The sequence below is a fragment of the Peromyscus maniculatus genome, chromosome X (assembly GCF_049852395.1).
Source record: "Peromyscus maniculatus bairdii isolate BWxNUB_F1_BW_parent chromosome X, HU_Pman_BW_mat_3.1, whole genome shotgun sequence".
NCBI lineage: Eukaryota > Metazoa > Chordata > Mammalia > Rodentia > Cricetidae > Peromyscus > Peromyscus maniculatus.
The window spans coordinates 134,387,983-134,409,490 of record NC_134875.1 but is presented as its reverse complement, the minus strand read 5'-3'; the positions used below and the strand labels follow the sequence as shown (position 1 = coordinate 134,409,490).

The 21,508-nt window shown below is 48.7% G+C and overlaps 2 protein-coding genes across 8 annotated transcripts; both read right to left on the bottom strand.

The window, feature by feature from the left end:
- Positions 1-1,869: 1,869 nt before the first annotated feature.
- On the bottom strand, positions 1,870-8,267 carry Ebp (EBP cholestenol delta-isomerase). Of its 2 annotated transcripts, none has more exons than XM_076562569.1 (5): positions 8,123-8,267; positions 5,526-5,848; positions 3,607-3,643; positions 3,359-3,489; positions 1,870-2,370 (listed from the first exon to the last, which is right to left on the bottom strand). In XM_076562569.1, the coding sequence occupies exons 2-5, from the start codon at positions 5,824-5,826 to the stop codon at positions 2,147-2,149; spliced, it is 693 nt and encodes a 230-aa protein (XP_076418684.1). In that variant the 5' UTR covers positions 5,827-5,848; positions 8,123-8,267; the 3' UTR covers positions 1,870-2,146. The 2 variants fall into 2 exon arrangements, with proteins under 2 accessions (XP_076418684.1, XP_006995133.1); XM_006995071.4 differs by having other exon boundaries at positions 5,526-5,885; positions 8,123-8,266.
- Positions 8,268-9,172: 905 nt separating this feature from the next.
- Positions 9,173-21,282, bottom strand: Porcn (porcupine O-acyltransferase). 6 transcript variants are annotated; one of them, XR_013048169.1, is made up of 16 exons: positions 21,136-21,268; positions 20,331-20,499; positions 18,915-19,107; positions 18,477-18,520; positions 18,047-18,228; positions 17,837-17,967; positions 17,704-17,721; positions 16,349-16,363; positions 16,134-16,259; positions 15,875-15,975; positions 14,465-14,541; positions 14,310-14,373; positions 14,122-14,207; positions 13,235-13,959; positions 12,997-13,107; positions 9,173-9,604 (listed from the first exon to the last, which is right to left on the bottom strand). XR_013048169.1 is itself a non-coding variant. In XM_006995072.4 (15 exons), the coding sequence occupies exons 2-15, from the start codon at positions 20,464-20,466 to the stop codon at positions 9,503-9,505; spliced, it is 1,386 nt and encodes a 461-aa protein (XP_006995134.1). In that variant the 5' UTR covers positions 20,467-20,499; positions 21,136-21,282; the 3' UTR covers positions 9,173-9,502. The 6 variants fall into 6 exon arrangements, 4 of the variants coding, with proteins under 4 accessions (XP_006995134.1, XP_006995135.1, XP_015844091.1 ...); XM_006995072.4 differs by lacking the exon at positions 13,235-13,959 and having other exon boundaries at positions 21,136-21,282; XM_006995073.4 differs by lacking the exons at positions 13,235-13,959; positions 16,349-16,363 and having other exon boundaries at positions 21,136-21,282.
- Between the last annotated feature and the right edge of the window lie 226 nt (positions 21,283-21,508).

Here is a 21,508-nt window from a genome sequence, read left to right as displayed (position 1 = left end):
CAGCCTGGGCTTCATGGTAAGACTAGCCTGGAATACACAGTAATTCCTTGTCACCAAATCAATCGATCATCGATCAATCGATCAATCGATCAATCAATCAAAAAAGCTAGACTTGGTGGCACAAACCTACAATGCTAGCTAGCATTTGAAAGGCAGCCAGCCGGAACTACATAGTGAGTTCCAGGCTAGCTTAGGTTATATAAGGCAACCATGACTAAAAAAAAAAAAAAAAAAAAAAAAAACCCAAAAATAAATTTAAAAAAGTTCACCAGGTGGTGGCAGCAGCAGTGCACACCTTTAATCCCAGCACTTGGGAGTCAGAAAAAAGCAGATCTCTATGAGTTCGAGGCCAGCCTGGTCTAGTATGAGTTCCAGACCAGCCAGGGCTATTACACAGAGAAACCCCGTCTCAAAAAAACAAACAAACAGAAAAAAAAACAAAAAACCAACCACCCAACCAAAGCAAAGTTAAATCATGAGTGATGAATGTGTCTCAGGGATAGAGCTGAGTTTAAGACCTTGTATTCTCTTTGGTCTCCAGCACTCTAACTTCACCCCAGAAAAAGTTAATTCCAGAATGAGTGAAGGATTTGAGAATGAGGGATGGGAATAACGAAAGTTTGCATGCAAGAAGGATGTGATTGTGTATCCTGTATATTGGGTGTTAACAGCTTAGATGCAAGATTGTAAAACATCGTTAGCGAACTTCCGCCCTCCGGGGTTCTCCCATTGTGCTGTAAGCCTGTATTTAAGACCTCTTCCCTCCTTCAATAAACAGCATTCGGCATTCAAAAAAAATTTTTTTTTTGAAAACTGAAAAAAAAAAAAAAAAAAAAGAAGGATGTGATTTAGGGAGCCCAGAGGGCAGGAATGTTATGGACTGAACTGTGTCCTCTTCAGGTTCATATATTGAAGTCGTTACTCTAAGAACCTTAGAAAGTGGCCAGTTTGGAGATAGAGTCTTTAAAAGATGTGATGGGTGGTGGTGGCGCACTCCTTTAATCCCAGCACTCGGGAGGCAGAGACAGGCGGATCTCTGTGAGTTCGAGGCCAGCCTGGTCTACAGAGTGAGATCCAGGACAGGCACCAAAACTACGCAGAGAAACCATGTCTCAAAAAAACAAAACAAAATTAAAAAAACCAAAAAAGATGTGATGAAGTGGCACTCTCTCCTTCCGTATTTCCCCCCTCCACGTGTTCTACGTGTTCTGTCTTTGTCTCTCTGTCTCCCTCTCCCTTTCTCTCCCAATAAAGCTCTAGAAAGGTAAAAAAAAAAAAAAAAAAAAAAAAAAAAAAAAAAAAAAAAAAAAAAAAAAAACAACAAACAAACAAAAAAGATGTGATGAAGTTAAAAATGAGGCTATGAGGCTGGTACAATGGGACCTACTCCAATCTGAATGGTGAGCACACGGAAAATGTGAGAACACAGAATTCAGTGCTAGGGAAGAGGCTTCAGAAAACAACAACAAACAAACAAACAAACAAACAAACAAACAAACAAACAAAACCAAGCCAAACCTTCCGACACTTTGACTGACCAGCTCCAATACCGAGAATTCCATTCTGCTGTTCACTGCTCAATCCATATCATTTTGTTACGGCAGCCCAAACTAACAAAAGGGAACTACGGGGTTCCTGGCAGGATTTAGGGGATAAGTGACAGGGTGGTCTCGAAGGGAGGTCTGTGCAGTGGGTTCTGGGTTCTACAGGGTGAATTGTAGGAGTCTTTGGAGTAAGCGTTAAGGGTTTGGAAGGCCAGACATGGGATATCTACGTGATGATGGAGGCCTAGGGATGATTAAGTGATGGGAGAGGCCTGCGGGGTTAGTAACACGACATTACTAGGATTACGAATTAAATCTCTCAGTATTATAATTAAAGATATTTTATTTCCCAGTTTTGAAAATTGCCACCATCATGGACCCCCACCCCCCAACCTTCTCTCACATCTTTTCCCCAGTGGTTCTTGGCAGTAGTCCCACGCATTCCCTACCTTCCCGGACTATGGCCCTTTTTGTGCCCACTCATCAGCCTGAGTGTGACACGTCAGGTAGTTGTGACCCTTCAACCTGCGAGGAAGACTTGAGTTTCCTGGGAGGTGGGCAGAGCGCCTCGTCAGCGCTGTTCCGGCCCACTCTACTGCTCTTTAGTTCCGCTTGCTCTTACTTTTCATGGCCTTGCTGTCCAACATGCTCTGGGCACGAGTGAGATGCTTTATGGAATCAAGTACAAGGACTCCAGGTACCACCAGCCATATGCCATTCATGATAACAAAGTAAAACCAGAAATGAAGGGGGTGGCCTAGCTCCCCATGCTGGAATCCATCCCGCTGCTCTGTCAGGAAGTACAGCACATCCCCGTATATCTGGCCTGTGGGAGGCAAGAGAAGAAAAAACCCTTGTGAGGACAGTGAAGCGGAGTCAGACTCTCCCATGGCATTCACCAAGTCATTCTTTAAGGACGCAGCTCAACCCAAATTCTGAAACCTAAGCTGGAAATCTGAAATAACAAAAGTACAAATTGCAGAAATCAGAGTTTGGGGAATTGTTTTTCCTTTTTCCCCTTCAACCTTCCCTCCCTCGTGTGTGTGTGTGTGTGTGTGTGTGTGTGTGTGTGTGTGTGTGTGTGTGTGAGAGAGAGAGAGGGGGGGGGGTTGTCTTGGTATGTAGCCTAGGTTGACCTCAAACTCAAAATCCTCTTGTCTCAGCCTTCTGAATGCTAGAATTACAAGCATGTACCTCCACACCCAACAAGAGCATACCGAATTCAACTCAGGAGACCTCAAAGATCTAGAATTGAAGGCAGTTTAAAATCCTAGAATTCGCCAGGCAGCGGTGGCACACGCCTTTAATTCCAGCACTCGGGAGGCAGAGCCAGGCGAATCTCTGTGAGTTCAAGGCCAGCCTGGTCTACAGAACAAGATCCAGGACAGTACCAAAACTACAGAGAAACCCTGTCTCAAAAAAAAAAACCAATAAATGAATGAATGAATGAATAAATAAAACAAACCTAGAATTCATGACAACTTGGGATTTCAGGACTAAAGAGAGCTCATATATGCAAATGAAAAAAGCTAACACTTTAGGTCCTGATCCTGGAGGACCCAGGGACTTTGGACAACATGGACTATATCAAGTAACCTTCATAGGAGACTCGGATGGAGAAAGGAGAAATGTACATTCCTGCTGGAGAGGCAGGCTCAGAAAGAGATTTGGATGTTTCAGAATACCGAGGAGTTTATAATTCAGCATGCCTCACCCCTGAATGGATACTTATGAGATCTCACCCACAGGGATGTGCCTGTATCTATAGATTCCCCCATTAACCCTTGTAGTGCCGGTAGAGGTTTTCTCCTTACCCACAGAGATCACAAGCTGTAGGACAAATCGGAAGGGTTGCTGGCGGAGAAAGGCAATCACTACCCACAGGCTGAGCGGTCCCCAGAGAAAAGCTGTGATAGTCTCCATAGAGACGATGAAGCCATCATTACTGCAAGAGAAGATGGACACTGGCATCATTGTGCTCTGCCCAGAACAATGTGTTAGTGCCCCAACTCACCACGGCCCCAAACCAATACAGATTTCCACTGACAGGCCAAATACTTACAGGATATATCGGCTGTCTCCCTTGGAATACTCTTTCCCTGAGGGAAACAGATACATGAAGAATCAAGTCAGGAAAAGGAACTCATATGAGTGATAATCACTGTATGACAAGAAACTTTACAATATCCCTATGCCTCAGTTTATTCAACTGTACAATGGAGGTAGCAGTTTCGATTCTCGGGTTTGTGTGTTTGAAGAACATGTGTAAAGACTGATAGACAACAATGGTGCTATTAGTGCATGGCACTCAAGGCATATGGAATAAAAGGAGGCAGAGATGATAGTGTGAGAGTCAGGGGTGATGGCGCATGCTTGTAATCTCAGCACTTGAGAGACAGAGGCAGGAGGAAGAGAAGTTCAAGTTCATCCTTTAACTACAGATATTTAGACGCCAGCACAGACTGCATGAGATATCGTCTGGAAAAAACAGAAGATGGCTGCCAGGCGGTGGTGGCGCATGCCTTTAATCCCAGCACACGGGAGGCAGAGGCAGGCAGATCTCTGTGAGTTCGAGGCCAGCCTGATCTACACAGAGAAACCCTGTCTCCACACACGCACCCCCTCCCAAAAAAAAAATAAACATGAATCACTAGAGAGCACTTACTGCTTGCCACAGTTCTAAGTGCCTTATATAAGTGTGGTATGTACTGTTATCCCCTTTCACAGCCAAGTAAACTGAGGCTTATGTGTGTAGCTTATACACAAATAAACTCTGAAAAGAAATATAACTTTTTTGGTGTTAGGGATGGAACTCAGGGTCTTGTCCATGCTACACACATGCTCTACAATAGAGCTACCCCTTGCTCCTGAAATAATTATTGGAGTTTTGGAGAAACATGGTAGACAGAAGGTAGATTTTTCACTGCATATTTCTTTAAATGGTTTGATATTGACTCGTGAATATATGTGCAATCAAAAAGTTAACAGGCTGGGTTTGGTGGCAAAGACCTTTAATCTCAGTACTTGGGAGGCAGAGGCAGGAGAATTTCTGTGGGTTCAAGACCAGCCTGATCTACACAGAGAGTTCCAAGCCAGCCAAAGCTATTCGGTGAGATCTGTCATAAAACAAACAAGTAGGGGCTGGAGAGATGGCTCAGGGGTTAAGAGCGCTGACTCTTCTTCCAGAGGTCCTGAGTTCAATTCCCAGCACCCACATGGCAGCTCACATCTGTCTATAACTCCAGTTTCAGGGGATCCCCACACCCATGGCAAAAACACAAATGCACATTAAAATAAAATAAAATATATACAGACATACTGGTAGGTAAAACACCCATGTACATAAAATTAAATTTAAAATTATTAATAAAAAAAACCAAAAAAGGATTTAAAAGAATCTCAGCCATCCCCACTTCCAGTTTCAGGGGATCTGGTGCCTTTTTCCTGCCTCCATGGGCATGTACATGGCGCGCGCGCGCACACACACACGTAGGCAGAACACTCATATACATAAAATAAAAATTAATTATATTATTTTTTAATTTATTTAGGGGTATGTGTGTACTTGTGAATGTGTGTATCACATGTGTACAGGTTCTTGGAAGCCAGAGAGGTGTCAGATCCCCTGAAGCTAGTTACAGGCATTTGTGAAATGCCTGATGTGGTTGCTGGGAGTTGAACTAAGGACCTCTGGAAGACAGTAAGCGCTCTTAACCACTGAGCCATCTCTCCAGCTCAAAATTAATAAATCTTAAAAATTAAAAAATGAATCCCAGCACAGATAACAACTGCTTAGGCTTTAAAAAGAAGTTAACAGAATTTAAAAAGGAAGGAAGGAAGGAAGGAAGGAAGGAAGGAAGGAAGGAAGGGAGAAAAAAGAAAGATAAAGCAAGCAAGCACGCCTGGGGCCGGGGTGATAACTATCAAAGCCCATCTCTACCCAGAAAATTCCCTCCCACAGTACAAGAAGTCAGGACTCACAGAGCTGGGATAAGATGGCTTGGTCTTCCAGAAGGATGTCATGGTAGAAAGAGAACCAGCCCTCAATCACAAGGTGAATGAACGCACACACAGCAAACCAGCACAGGGCCAGTCGCCGCCAAGTCCCGAGGGGGACAACGGACGCTCGATGGGACAACTGCCACATGCTCACAATCAGGACCCCAGAGACGGAGAACAGGCCAGCCACGATATGCCAGGTCGGGATGTCATTAGGCACGAAGTTGTCCAGCCTCAGGTGCCTGGGCCAGTATGGGTGTAAGGGGCCCCTATTGGTGGTCATGTTTCTATGGGATACTCTCTGCCTGGAGATAAACAGGGAGAAAAAGGGAACAGAAAAACCTGCACAAACAGAAAGCACATAATTAAACCAAAGCCAAATAGTTTGCAACAAGAAATGTAAATGAACTGGATCTATTAGTTGACAAAATTACTGGAAGACTGGATTAAAAGCAGACCAAAGAGGCTGGACCTGGTGTCACAGGCATTTAGTTTCAGCGCTTTAAGGCAGGTGGATCTCTGTGAGTTTGAAGCTAGCCTGGCCTACAGAGTGAGTTCCAGGTCAGCCGGGGCTACACAGCGATACCCTGTCTCAGAGGGAGGGGTGGGGAAGGAGAGAGGAAAAAAAAGAAAAAGAAAAAACCCTAATTTTGAACCATTTGAAGAATATAACTGGGACTGGAGAGACAGCGCAGTGGTTTAGAGCACTTACTTGCTCTTCTTATAGGGGACCTGGGTTCAATTCTCAGCACCCACATGGTGGCTCACAACCATCTGTAACTCCAGGTCCAGGGGATCCAACACCTTCTTCTGTCTTCTGTGGGTACATACATGCAGCAGGCAAAATACTCATACATATAAAATAAAATTAATCTTAAAAGAAAGAACACAATAGCTGGGCGGTGGTGGCACCCGCCTTCTGTGAGTTCAAGGCCAGCCTGGTCTACAGAGCGAGTTCCAGGATAGGCACCAAAACTACACTGACAAACCCTGTCTCGAAAAACAAAAACAAAACAAAAAAAGAGTATAACTAAAATATGAACCTGCATAAATAATAAAGACTTGTCCCATGCCTCTGGGAGGCATAGCAATAAGAAATGGGCCTGGCTTGAGTCTGGTGAGACCAGAGAGCTAGTTAGGAAATAAAGTGGGCCTGAGCAGGACAAAGGTCCTCCTCACTGTCTTGGTAATGATGCCAGGGATTTTGACATACTTAATCAGTCCACTTGTAAAAGAACTATATCCTGTTTCTGGATACAGCAAAACCAAAACTGTCAAAACAGGCTAATGGACTGAAGTCCAATGTCCTTGTCAAATGTGTGTGAGGATTCCTTTGCTCAACATGTTTCCTCTACCTTCTTCACCTGCAAGTCTATATACTATACTGAAAGCTGGTCTTCAAAGACAGTGGATTAAAAAAGTAAGTTCACAAGCACATACTTTCCCTAATATGCAGAGTTACGTACAACAATGTGTTAGCACATGCCTGAAATCTCAACGTTCTGGAGGCTGATGCTGAAGGATTGCCATGAGTTCCTGGCTAGCCTGGTCTACATTGAAAGTTCCAGGGTAGCCAGAACTGCATAGCAAGATCCTGTATTTAAACAAATAAACAAACTTAGAGATTAAGTAGCTTCCCGAGACCCCCAAATTAGATATATAGCTTCTGCTGGGCACCTCGGTGCATTCCTCTCCTAACACACTCTTCAAGCACAGTTTTCTGCTGTAATAAACTCGCTAACTTTGCTTCACTGTGATATATCCTAACATTTTCTTACACGGCAGGTTTCCAGGCCTCCAATGAACCTACACAGAGGCCCCAGGCTCCGCGTGGGAAACATCAAGATGCACTGCCAGCTACACAGAGTTGTATTTCCTGTTACTAGTGACAGACTTAGCCCTCAGGGGGTCACAATGTGGTAAAGGACACACGTACAAATCCTGGTCCCAGTCCTCATTGGTCACAGTCTGGTGGAGGTGACAAGAACCAAAGGCCTTGATCTCAGCCCTCAGGGGTCACAAGATAGTGAAGGACACACAGGGATCAGTCCTGGCCACGGCCCGCATTGGTCACAGTCTGGTGGGAGAGTCACTGTCACCAAGCCAGGTCCCAGCATTTGGGGCTCAGTTTGGTGGAAAGACACAGGAACATACACAGCCTGGGTCCACTGCGGGAGAGAGTGGATGGGATCATTCAACTGGAAGCTACTCCTACCATCGGGGTCCAGGAAATGCAATTGGGGGGCTGCAGAGATGACCCATCAGAGCTACAGCCCCAAGTACCAAGTTCCAAAAGCCAACTTCAGGAAATTAATGTGCCATGCCGCCAATAAGCCTGAAGGAGTAACAAAGGCACTGTCTCCCGGGCGGCACTAACCAGGAGAAAGGAAAACCGAACCCAGAGACCACCAATCACAACCAGAACCTTCTTAACGAGAAGGTTCAGTCGTCTGGACAACGGCTTTAGGGCCCAGGTCCCGCGCAGGCGGGGTAGGACAGGGCTCGCATGCAGGTGGCTGGGAGGGCATGGGCATGTGTGGGGACTGGCTGGGGTACGCTGGCTGGCGGAGGGCACTCACCTAGGCGGCGCGATCGCAGGGCTACTTCTTAGCACAGGCTCGCGACTTCCCAAGCAGACCTGAGGGCTCCCAAACAGCCCCAGTTCCGCCCAGCCCTCGCGGCTTCCCCGCCTAAGGGAGCGGACCAATAGTGAAGTGGAGAAGGTGGTTTCTGCCAATAGGAATTCTCCGTTTGTCTCAGGCCCTGTCCTCGCGAGGTGCTATCTTCCCTGTTGGCTGAGACAAAGTCAGGAGTGGGGTGGAGAGCCGGACCCTCCAAGGTCGGTGGGCGTTTTCTGCCAGTAGGAAATCTACGCTATTCTGGGCTTCAATTTCCCCGCCCCCTTATCAATCGTGAGGATAATGAAATGGTAAATCCTCAACATATGCTAGTGAATCAGCGTTGCGTGGCCCTCCGTCTCTTACATGTCTAGGCAACCAATCAGTTCCCAGGCCCATCCTCGGTCAGAATGCAAAGAAAATATGACAGGTAGGTCGCATACCGCACAAACTTAGTGCCCACCTGAGCTCAGAACTCCCTAACAGCAGTGGCCATCCTCACCAGTCCCTAGTTCAAATCGAAACTACTCAGAACCCTCACCCCTGCCGGCCAGATGGTGTGGAGACTCTCAAACGTGCCAGTTCTTAAGAGCCAAGCAGAAGTATGACGCTAAACCAGTGAGCAACCACACCCCACCGGCATTCAGTCAGAAAACAGACCCATCTCAGACTCAGTTTAATTATAACCTACAACCCTTAGTTCTAAGGACCAATACGCATCAACCCTTCATATGTCTTGCCCGCCCCCCGTCCTAATCCGAGCAACCAATCAGAATAGGGACCCCTCAATTCTCTATCACTTATTACCCCCTCCCCCCTTTCATCTGTTCCCGATCCACATAAACAGGACCAGGACCCTGCCATCCTGGGCTCGTTAGCCGACCATGAACAATTCACCGCCAACAGTTGACAATCTGCTCCCACTTCTAGCTTTCAGTTTCCAAATCCTTATCAGTAGTGTACCTTCTGTGCTTCCTCCTCTTTCCCTCTGGTCGGTGAAGAACGAGTCTATTGTGTATTTCTACTTTTATTTGACAATAACAAACTGCATATAAAAAGGGAGAAGGCAGGCGGGGAGGCCCTAGATCTGCTCCTCTCTGCTTCCCCAAGTATCCACCACTCCTAGACCCCAACGAGGACCACCCCCTTCCCGCCTGGTGCTGGGGTGGGGATTGACAGGCATGGAAAGGCTGTGTTTGTTTGTTGTGTGTTGTGTGTAGGGGTGTTGGGGCTCAAGAATGAAGAGGGGGTCAAGGAGTTGAGAAAGGGTCTTCCCTCATCACCCGTCAGGGATGGTACCCTAAGGAGGGGTCTTGAAGGGCATTATGAGGGTCATATGCCTCAGCCTATGAGACGGTAGAAGATCCAGCATCCAAAAGTGACCCAGTGACTGGCCCAGCTGAGCTCTGACCACTTGTGGACAGTGTATGCCATGCCGTAGCCCTGTAGGAGAGAAAGAGGTCATGGTTCTGAAATTCAAGGAGGGCAGATTCTCTCAGAGAAACCTATCCTTTGCCCAGGGATGTTTGGTACTTCCTTGTATCCCTAAGTGACCAGAAGGTTAACCAGTATAGCTTTTTATATTATTATTATTATTATTATTATTATTATTATTATTATTTAAAGGTCATTTTAAGGGGCTGAGTGTATAGCTTGATGGGAAGGTGTGTGTTTACATGCAGGAGGCCCTGGGTTTTGATTTCCTGCAGCAACAAAAAGTCATTTTAAAAACAAGATGATGTGCTGGATGTGGTGGGTTATACTTGTCATCTAAGTCGTTTGCAATATGAAACCATTGGAAACCTGAGTGTGTACCAATAAGGGACAAAGTAAACCATGTCAAACTCTTGCAATGGAAAAAAAAAAGAATGAAGACACTGTGTACTGAAAATCTAGGGGAAGTCAGGGGCGGTGGCACACGCCTTTGATCCCAGCACTCAGGAAGCAGAGGCAAGCTGATCTCTGAATTCAAGGTCAGCCTGGTCTACAGAGTGAGTTCTAGGACAGCCAGGACTGTTATACAGAGAAGCCCTGTCTCTGGGGGAAAAAACCTGGAGGAAAGAACTTAAAATAAATTGTGTGTATGTTTGATATGCTTTGAGCAAGGCAGTTTAAAAATGAATTGAAATGATTGCTTGTGCATTTTGCAGTGAATATCCACAATGCTTACTTTTTTGTTTGTTTTTGAGTGCCAAGGATCACATTCCCAGCATGGTACAAAAGGGCTCTACCAACTGAGGGCTCCTCTACAGCTCTGGCCCTAAAGTATTTTTTGTTTAGTTGGGTTTTTTTTTTTTTAGATGGGGGGGGGGTGTCTCTCTATATAGCCCTGGCTGGCCTTGAACTCACTCTGTAGACCAGGCTGGCCTCAGAGTCATAGAAATTCACCTGCCTCTGCCTCCTGAGTGCTGGGACTAATAGCATGTATCACCACACCTGTCCCTAAAATGTTTTAAGAAACCTTAAAGAAAGCCTGGCACGGTGGTGCACGCCTTGTAATCTCATGTATTTGGGAGGCTGGAGATAGGAGGATCTTTTTTATCTAAAAAGAAACCAAAGTGGGCATGATGGCTGATTTATGTAATCTTTTTCTTTTCCAAGACAGAGTTTCTCTGTGTAGCCCTGGCTGTCCTCCTGGAACTCACTGTGTAGATCAACCAGGCTGGCCTCGAACTCACAGAGATTCCTCCAGCCTCTACCTCCCAAGTGCTGGGATTAAAGGCATGCGCCACCACTGCCTAGTGACACATGTAATCTTGGCACGTAGGAAGGCTGAGATTTGAGAAACAAGTTTCAAGCCAGCCTGGACTAACACAGAATCCAGGAATGAAACAACAAAAAGAAAACAGAACCAAATAGACCCAGATTGGTTTTTCCCCCTTTGGGTTTTCGAGACAGGGTTTCTCTGTGTAGCTTTGGTGCCTGTCCTGGATCTCGCTCTGTAGACCAGGCTGGCCTTGAACTCACAGAGATCACCTGCCTCTGCCTCCTGAGTGCTGGGATTCAAGGCATGTGCCACCACCTCCTGGCTTTTTTTTTAAGACAAGGTTTCTTTGTGTAACCCTGGCTGGCCTGGATCTCACTATGAGATTGAGACCAGGCTGGCCTTGAACTCAGTGTCTGCCTCCTGAGTGCTGGAACTAAAGGTGTGCACCACCATGCCAGGCTGCAAACCCAAGATTTTCTACACTCAATTTGAATGAAAATTTTAAAATGTTTTTAATTAGGAAAAAAACATGAACATTTATTTTCGGTTAAGAACTTAAAAATATGGGCTGGAAAGATGGCTCGGCAGTTAGGAGCACTGGCTGTTCTTCCAGCACTCAAATGGTAGCTCAGTCTCCTGTAACTGCAGTCCCATGGGACCTGATGCTCTCTTCTGATATGGGTACATGCAGACAAAATACCCATACACGTAAAATACATAATTAAATAAATATTAAAAAATTGTTCAAGGCTAGCTTGGTCTACAGAGCAAGTTCTAGGACAGCCAGGGTTACACAGAGAAACCCTGTTTTGAAAACAACAACAAAAGAATTTAAAAATCTAACTACTAGAGAGGCTAAGACAGGATGTGGAGTTTGAAACTAGCCTTGGGAACAGAGACATCCTATCTCAAAAGAAAGAAAAAAAAGTGAGAAAAATTAAAACTTAACTAAAAGAAAAGCAAAATTTAGATTCTTCAAAAACCATATGAATTAATTTTCAAATTGTTCTCAATTGTAAAATGAATATACCTGGAATTTGTATACTTGACACAAATAAAAATAGCATAGAGCTGGGCGGTGGTGGCACATACCTTTAATCCCAGCACTCAGGAGGCAGAGGCAGGTGGATCTCTGTGAGTTCAGTGCCAGCCTGATCTATATAGGGAGTTCCAGAGCTATGTAGAGACCCTGGCTCCAAAAAAAGTATAGACATTTTAAGGTGAATTTTTTAAAGTAAGGTCTCAATTATGTTGTCCAGGTGGCAACATTCCTGGACTCACATGACACTCCTGCCTCAGCGTCCCAAGTAGCTGGCACCTGTAGGTGTGCATCATCATTCCAAGGAATATGAATTTTAAAGCAGAATCCAGGGCTAGGGCTGTAGCTCAATTGATAGCACACGGGAAGCCCTGGACTCCATCCCCAGCATGAACTGGGCCTGAAGGTACATGTGTATAATCTAGCACACGGGAGGTGGGTGCAGGATGATACGAAGTTCAAAGCTGTCTTTGGCTAATAATGAACTTGAGGCTAGCCTGGGCTACATGAGTGTCCTGGGCTACATGAGTCTCTCTCTCCACCAACTGCCCCCCCACACACACACGGAGGCACGCACACCCCTAGGGCTGGGGTGTGTAACATAGTAGAGTGCTTACACGTCTTGTATCAAGCCCTTAGTTTGATCTCTAGCAGCCCATAAAACTGGGTGTGGCGATGCATGCCTGTGATCCCAGCCCTTAGGAGGTAAACAGTGAGTTTGAGGCCAGCCTAAAATACATGAAACCATGTCACAAACAAAGCTACAAACAAAAATAAAACTTGGGGCTAGGAGGTGTAAATAACATGAGGGAGGACCTGGGTTCAGTTCCTAACAGTTAAAAAAAAAATAAAAAAAAAGAGAGAAAAGCCTGGATTTTGTATTCTATCTCAAAAGAATGAATTTTAGAGGGTAAATAAGTAAATATGGCAGTTTACTCAAAGAAAAGAGGCAGCAGTGTGACTAAATTTGAGGGTCAATGGGAAAGATGGAGCAAGGCATTTGTACAAGCTAAAACACTTGGCCTTGGTCTTCAGTGTTCTCCCAACTACCATCCCTGGTCCACCTCCCAGCCCAGGGCCCCGCCTCACCTGCTCCTCTGTGGTGTCGTCCACATCGACATCAAACAGGGAGCCCAGGTAGGCCAGGTGGAAGATAGCCAGGGCCCCAAAGAGCAAGTTTAAGGCTCGTACCCCCAGGCCCTGTGGGGGACAGATGAATATATTTGGCAGCTGGACCTGCCCACTGTCCCCCACCACCACCTGTGCAGGGAAGCCCAGGGGGGACACAAGGCACTATGGGTCCCGGGAATGAGGATGCCCAGGGTACCCCGAGATAGGAAAGAGATGGTTCAAGGAGCCTCTTATGGGAGCTCAGAGGTATCCAAGGACGAGGGTGTTGGTAACCACGAGGGCGTCCAGGTTGGGGGAGATGCGAGCGAGCGTTCAGGCAGAGGAGCAAGAATGATGGGGCTTTGAGCCAGGGGTTATGGTGATGAGCATCGTTGCCGGGTGGGAGACAAATATGAGGTTGTCTGCATTTCTTATGGCAAACAGAATGAAAACAACAACAAAACTGAAACAAATCCCGCCCTGACCTACAGGGCCCGTCTTGCCCTCTCCCCATCCCTCTCTGCTCAAGCCACTCTGGCCTCCTCACGGTTGCTCCAAGAGTCCCATGTTGGCATGGACTTTACACTGGGCATCCCCTTTGCCTGAGATGCTCCCCTCCCTTTCCTCCTTTACTTAAAGAACTCACAAGTTGCCTCACCCATGGAGGCTTTCCTGATCTTCCCGATGAAAAGGGAAACCACCACCGCCATAATTCCCATCCCATTTCCCTTATGCTGAGCGCTACTCACACCCTGACAAACTAGTATTAGCCTTCACTGACTTTACTGTCTCCCCACTTAAAATCTTTGTCCCACGGGGCCAGGACTTTGGCCTGCTTTGTTCACCACTTTGTCTCCAGCACCTAGAACCAGCAGGTGCTCAATAAATGTTCAGTGGGGGAACGAATGCCAGGTGTGTATACAGCAGGTGCTCAATAAATGCCTGTTAGAGAAACAGATGCCAGTGAATAGAGGCGAGGTTTTAGGGATGGCTCAGGCACCAGAAGAGGAGGCTGGGCACCCGGAGACAGATACAAGATGGAGACAGAAGTGACATTTTGGAAGGGCAGTGTTGAGGACAAGGTTACCCATGATGAACTCTCACCAAGCGATGCCGATGTGAACAGTCTGGCAGGCATCGCTTCGACAAGATGCAGGCACTGAGGATTTGAGCCAAGCGCTTTCGGAGGACTGGACAAGGTGGAATGGTAGGCAGTGAGGTTAGCCTTCGGGAACACGGGGTCCAGCCTCCCATGGACCTTCCGCCTGTCCTGTACGGGGCTCTGCACTCACCGTGTTCCACATACGTGATAAATGCCAGGGACAGCAGCACAGCAGCCAGGTGGAAACTGAAGCCCTGGAGAGCCGCGGAAGGGGACAGTGAGAGTGGAAAGGAGGCTCTGATCCCCGCCCCCCAGCTTCCCTCAATCCAGGTCTGTCTTGCTCACATGCAGGAGGGCACTGGCGGCATAGGTGACCAGCACGGCTGAGAAGGTCCCCAGGCGGAGAGCATTCTTGAAAACATCTGCAGGTAAGAGAGATACAGGTCCAGATTGCCAGGAACTTCCACCAGCCCTACCAGGGAGTGACAGGTAGGATGATAACCGTAATCTGGTGGGGCCCCCGGGATAAAGTCTTTCTGATGTTCTCAACTGTCCCAAGTCTGAAAAGTAACTGCCAGCCTTCCTTCCGTCCTGCGTCAGCCAGACTTCCAAGGTTAGTCAGTGCCAACCCTCCCTCCCTGCAGGGCCTTAGGGGAAAATTCTACCTTCCCAACACACCCACACTCTCAGTTCTTCCTTCAGAATATGCCAGAATCCCAGCTCTCCCCAGGCGCTCTGTTGCCACCACTGTCGCTGATGTGAGCGCCTACAGTGCCCCCCTCAATGCTATCCTCCTCCTTCCCCCCACTTTCCTTCATCTAGCCACAGGGATCCAGTCCCAACCCAAATGACTCTCCTCTGATCCCAGCCCTGCCCACAGAGACTGTGTCTCAGAGAAAAAGCCAAAGGCTTCTCAACGGTCCGGGAGCCTCTGGAGATCTCTCTGATCTCACGTCCTACCACTCCCCCGCCTTGCGCACTGAGACCGCCTAATGACCTTTGTTCTTCCAGTTCTGGGGATGCAGCTCAGAGGCTTGCACATGTCCTACCATGGAGTCACAGTCCCACTCCTCCAGCAACTTCCTTGCTGTTTCTCAGACACGCCAGGCCAACTCCCACCTCAGGGCCTTTGCACCCGCTGTTCCCGCCATCTGTCCCATCCCTCCCCCACATATCTGCATTCCTTGCTCCTTCACTTTCCTTAGATCTTTGCTAAAGTGTCAGTGAAACTTGCCCTGGATACATTACTTAAAATTTCCAGACCCCTCCCTATTCCTTCCTGTTTCAACATCGTTATTACTATTTACTTGGGCATTTAACACTCCTTGACTTACTGCATGTTTTTTCCTAATTACCCACCCTCCAAACTGCCAGCTTTACCAGATTAGCAAGTGCCGTGGGGTTTTTTGTTTTTGTTGTTGTTGTTCCTAATATACCTTGTTTTTGAGACAGGATCTCATATATCCAAGGTTGACCTAAAACAGCTCTATGTAGCTGAGGATGATGACCTTGAACTTCCAATCCTCCAGCCTCCTGGGATTACAGGCAGGTACCACACACCCAGTTTTTGTGTGGTGCTGGGGATCAAAACCTTGGGCTTCTTGAATGCTAGGCAAGCCCTCTACAAACTGGGGTACACTAACAGCCCCTGCTCTGTCTTCAGTGCCCATCACACAGTAGTTGCTCAGTAAATGCTTGCTGTACAGATGTATGAAGGGATCTGGGTTACCAACTTTTCTGGACTTGGGGACTCACAGTTATTTAACCAATAAGACATGGGCAGGTTCCAGCTTGTGACAACTTCCACCATGGACCGGGGCAACTCCACATTCAGTGGTCTAGAGACTGTCAGGTCCCTGTGGGCAAAACAGACCTTCTATTACAGTTGGCATGTCAAGCTATCTGGTGGCTATGCTTTTGTCTAGACTGGTCCCTTCCCAGGGGCACCTCCCACCACCCTACACTTCCACCAGGCAGCACCCTGTGGGAGAAGGGGCCCCAAAGCCCTCCCCACCATTCCAGGTGGTCCTTCTCCTCCGTGAAGCCAGCCCCGGCCAATGTGGCTGTGGCCTCAGACAGAAAGCCCACAAAATAGTTGCTGAAGTGGAAGGAGACAGCACTCTCGTAGGCTCGTAGCCACCTGTGAGGGCCAGGAAGAGAGGGATTACATCCAGGCTCCGACACGACACCCCCCCTCCATGTTTCAGCATCCCGGCCTTGTGGACTCACCTTACCATGATGCCCCTAGGGCCCCCAGGGGTCAGGAATGCAGCAGAGAAGAGAGAAAAGAGAGTCAGAGAGGCCCTGGAAGTTGGCCTGAGTTCTTCATAGATAAGACAGAAACATGGTAGCAAAAGAGGCAGACTCTGATGGTCACACACATACATGGTCAGGTGATTGATTGACTTCACGTGGCTCAAATGAATGCATGAGCTGGCATATGACATGGCCCTGCACACTAAAATGGCCACACAGCCAGGCAAAAATGTTCTCAGCCTCTCAGCTCTCTAACCAGATTTAGTCACCTTATAAGACAATAAAATAAAACCTTAGTGAGACACAGAGACAGTTAAATGCTCGCTATGCACACATACACTGTCAATTTCACAATGTCAAAAGCAGAATAGTGTCCTGCATTGCAAAACACATAGGTACTTCAGTTAGGCCTGGGCTTTATGTTTGGCTGTTTAACTCAGGGACTGGTCAAGTGACTTCACTTTTTTGAGACTTCCTCACTCTCTTTTTTTGTTTTCGAGACAGGGTTTCTCCATGTAGTTTTGGAGCCTGTCCTGGATCTCGCTCTGTAGCCCAGGCTGGCCTCGAACTCACAGAGATCCGTCTGCCTCTGCCTCCCGAGTGCTGGGGCTAAAAAGGTGTGCGCCACCACGCCCGGCCGCTTTTTGGAGTCTCATTCAGGATCAGACATAACCAGGAGCCACTGAGTAAGGGTAGCGAGTCACACAATCAAATGGCTAGCAAGCAGCCAGATAGAGTTCTGGCGAAACAGGCACAGGCTCATAGCTTGTCATAATCCTTTAGGCAGATGGCACCAAGCAGTCTGGGAGGGCAGACAAACTGGTAGGGTCAATGGCAAGCATGCACGCTGCATACTGGACAGGCAGGCCAGAGTTACGGAGAAGCCAGAATCACCGACCCAGGTTTACCCTAGCCAGTGACAGCCACCCAAGCCCACCACTGACAGTGCACAGCCAGCCAGTCAGGATTCTCAGTTCCACACTCATGGAGTCAGTGGCCACAGGCACACAATTCAACCCTGTTATCTGGAGTCACAGACAGTTTAGAGTCATCAACTAATACACACTTGCCACTTTCCATTACAGTCACATAGCTTGTTTCTATTGGTACAACAGAAGGACATCCAGACACAGTAGTGTTGGAGTGTCAGCCATACACGGAGTCACTGAGCCAATCTTGGTCACACAGACATCCACAGACAGACACTTGGTCTCTGTGCAGTAATGGGGTAGATGGTCAGTCAGATTCAGATGTCTGGCACCAAATGGTCCAAGGCTCTGGCCCAGCCCTGGTCATCCCACTTGCCCTCAGCATCTGCCCTCATTTACCTGGCTTTGCGTTTCTTGCTGTAGTAACAGAAGACAGACAGAAGCATTAAGAGACAGGCTCAGAATTGGGAAGACCCCAGGCTCCTCCCCAACCTCCTCACTGCTACACAGGGGCCTTGAAGGCTGTGCTCACTTGCGAAGGAGTCGATCACCGTCGAGGGGGATGAAGTAAGGGAAGAGGTAGGGGCCCACACAAGTGGACAGTACAAGGCACAGCAGGGCCAGCGCCAGGCTCCGGGCCACCTTCTTCAGCCATCGGCGGCTCTGTGGGATCAAGGATCCATGAACACTGCCCCATGACGGCTCCCACAGTCCCTGCCCACCTGGTCACCCAGGAGCTCACCAGTGGGCGGCCTTGGACAGCCTGTAGGTAGCTGTGGAAGGATATCCAGGGCCCAAAGACGATGGTGCCCACAAAGTAGAGGTAGCCCATGAACTCCACGGGTGAGGGCACTGCACCCACCTCGCCCCGGTCCAGGTCGAAGCCCAGAGACACCGCCTTCATGGCCACGATCATCTGGGCCCCTATGTGTGGGGCCCATGGTCAAGTGTATGGACAAGAAAGCATGTCACAATGAAAGATAAGGTGTACCAGGTGTGAGTTGACAGGAAAGGGAGACACAATGATACGCAGAAAGAGATACAGAGACACAGATGCCAGGGGAGAGGGAGACCTGCACTGCGTGTGGTTTATGAAGGGGAAAGTCAGGGAGGAAAGAATCAGGGCAGGGGCTCTGAGGAGACGAGGAGGGAAGGGGAGCGGAGCTACCCACCTCGCATCTTGTGCCATGTCACGGTGTCCACCATGTGCATCTCACTGAGGGAAAAAAAGGTGATGGTCTTGGCCCTATGCCTCCTAGGGCTTTGGACACTACAGAGGGGGCACCAAGGTGTTGAAGGGGTTCTTCCTTCCTGACCCATATTACACAGTAAGGAAAAACATCCCCAGGCCTCCCTCCTCCAGGGGAAGCCCCTGACCAACCCGTCCTGTACAGCCTCCTGAAAGGACAAGTGTTCAGCCCTCCTTCGGGAACCCTCGTCACTTCCTCTCTTTGGTCTCTCTCTGTAGAATGATGCCCCCGGACGCCTCTCTTTCTCCTTAGAATCCCATGCCATCCTATCTTAGACCCCTTCATCACGACCTGGGGGGGGGGGGGGGGGGGACGGGACCCGCCTGCCTTCAGGGTGAGGGTGAGGATGCACACCCCTACCCCATGAGCAGGTAGATGAGGATGGTGATGGAGAGGAAGACGCCTCGGTGGGAGGAGTGTCGGCAGAGGAACAGCACGAGGTAGCACAGGAGACTCAGCAGCACGACCCAAACCATGTGCAGCTGGAAGAAGTGGTAGAGGCTGAAGAAGCCACCCGCCACGGTGCTTGCATGCTTCAGGTAAGACGGTAGCCCTTAGGGTGGGAGGGAGAGAGAAACAGAGACAGGGAGGAAAAACAAGACGCCGGAGGTTGGTGGGCTGGCAGGAAAGGAAGGAGAACTCGGGCAATAGGGCCCAGCCTGGGCAAAGACCTATAGTGTGATGGGGTTGAAGGGGACCCAATGCTGGCACTGGAGAGCTAGCAAGTATGGCAAGGTCTGGATTTAAAAAGGAACATCTGCTGAGGGCATTTCAGAGACCCTGAAAGAGAACCTCAATTGATGTTGGACGGTATTGCATCCAGATTGAAATTTTGCAGGGGTGGGGATGATGGTTAAAGCTACGGCTGGGGTGGGGGGCAGGGTGTGTTTTTGTTCTCCGGGAGCATATACTGAAGGACTTGAGGTGAAATGTCATGCTACCATCAGGTCATTGAATGATTCAGAAGATGACAGCTGGGTGGACAGGTAGGAAGACAGAGCAAGCTGTTGTGGCAAAATATGAGCTCTGGAGAACCTGCTGATTGATTGTGTGTGTGTGTGTGTGTGTGTGTGTGTGTGTGTGTGTGTGTGCGCTACTTACTATTCTTTCAACTTGTCAGTAGCTTTGATATGTACCCAAATAATAAAACTGGAAAAAGAAAACAGCCACTTACGATGAAAAGGAAAAAACAATGAGGAGAACCTGTGGTTTTCAGAAATCTCTGTACCCTAGAGGAATCCCGGGGATTCAGAACTTTCTCATTTGGATATTGACTTGCTATGATTGTGGAAACTATAGCATCTAAGAACCCAGAAATTGCATCATGTCCTGATTATAGAAATTCATAGTGTCCACATTTTGGAAGCCCAGCATGTGAAAATTTCAACTTGGCAGGCTCTTCAAACCTTGTAACTATGATACTTTGGGAATCTGATACTTGTAACATCAGCATTCCAGCATCTGATTGATAACCTTAGAATTTAGACAGTTGAGGCTCCCACAGTCCCAGCATGAGGAATGCTGAAGGTCATGTTTTGGTTTCACAGGATGTGGCTTGGCATAGTGTGGCTGGAGGTGGCTGTACAGAAAGGATGTGTTGTGGTGGAAAGGCACTTAGTGTAACGGGATGTGGTGGGGCTGGACCTGTGGGGGTCTGGTTTGGCATGGCAGGATGTGCCATGTTAGGATGTGGCAGGGTAACATATAGCTTGGTATCCATGAATGTGGCAGTTAAGATACAATCTGATGTGGTGGAACAGCGTGGCAGGCACTTACCCAGCCTCCAAAGGAGGCGGCAGGCGAAGCAGATGGTAAGGAGCAGCCAGATCTGGTCAAGGCCCTGTTGGACAGTAGGCAGGAGACAGCCCTGCAGTAGCTGCTGGAAAAATTCCTGGCGGCTGAAGGTGGCCATTGTGGACCCACACAAATGGATGGACAGATGGATCTGCCAAAGGGAGGACACAGAGGGAGTAAGATGTCCGTGGGGCTGCTCACAATCCAGGTTTGGAGTTGAGCACTCAGGACTTCAGCTTGGGACTGCCAAACCCCCAGCGTGATATTGGAAGGCTTGGGGGAGGGGGTGAATCAGGTACATCAGGCTGAGCCACCAACTGTGCTATCAGTGGGTGTTGGGGATGCACTGTGACCCGCAGGGGATGAAGGACCTGTGTATCTTGAACGCTGTGAACAGTCCGGTCCATTGATGATAGAATGGTATGAATTCTAGACCTATATATCAAATGGGTCAGAAGAAGTGGGCTCCTTGATTTCCAAGGTAGTCACTCAGTGTGGAAAGCAGAAAGGGGGGAGTCTGTGACACTTAGGGGCCGTGTGCATCTCTCCTTGTATGGATGTATCCTCCGTGAGCTTCATCTCACCCCACTCAGCGGAAAGCCGCCAACAAAGCCCTGACCTGGTCGAGGGACTGCAGGAAAGTGGAAGTGTTGCAGGGGACATAGCAGGGAGGTAGTCCTATAGGTGATGCGGACGAGGTCCCAGGACAGGAGGTACAGATCCGCGCCCCGGAGGCCAGCTTAAGGATGGGAACGTGGGAGCCGCGCGCACACTACTGGAGACCTACCTGGCAGAAAGGAAGCCGTGGTCCTGGGGGCCGGGGACGCGCAATGCTGCCACCGTCGCCACCTCCTCCGGGCAGCCTCCCCCGCAGGCCGCAAGGCCGGGACCAGCAGTGGCTCCCAGGGCGGCGCAGCGGAGCGGGCCCTTTAAATCCCGGGGCGGGCCAGCGGCTGAGTTCCTCCAATCGGAGAGCGGGAGCGGGGCGGGGACCGGGAGGAGTGAGCCAGAGCATCGCGAGGAGGAGCCCCAGGGTTGAGGGGCGCGGGGCGCTGGAGCACGTCGGCGCACGGAGGGTTCGCGGGTGCCCATTTCAGGTCAATTGCCATTTCAGCTCTGGAACGTTCAAGACGTTCCAGGCGCAAGAATTTCTCAATTTC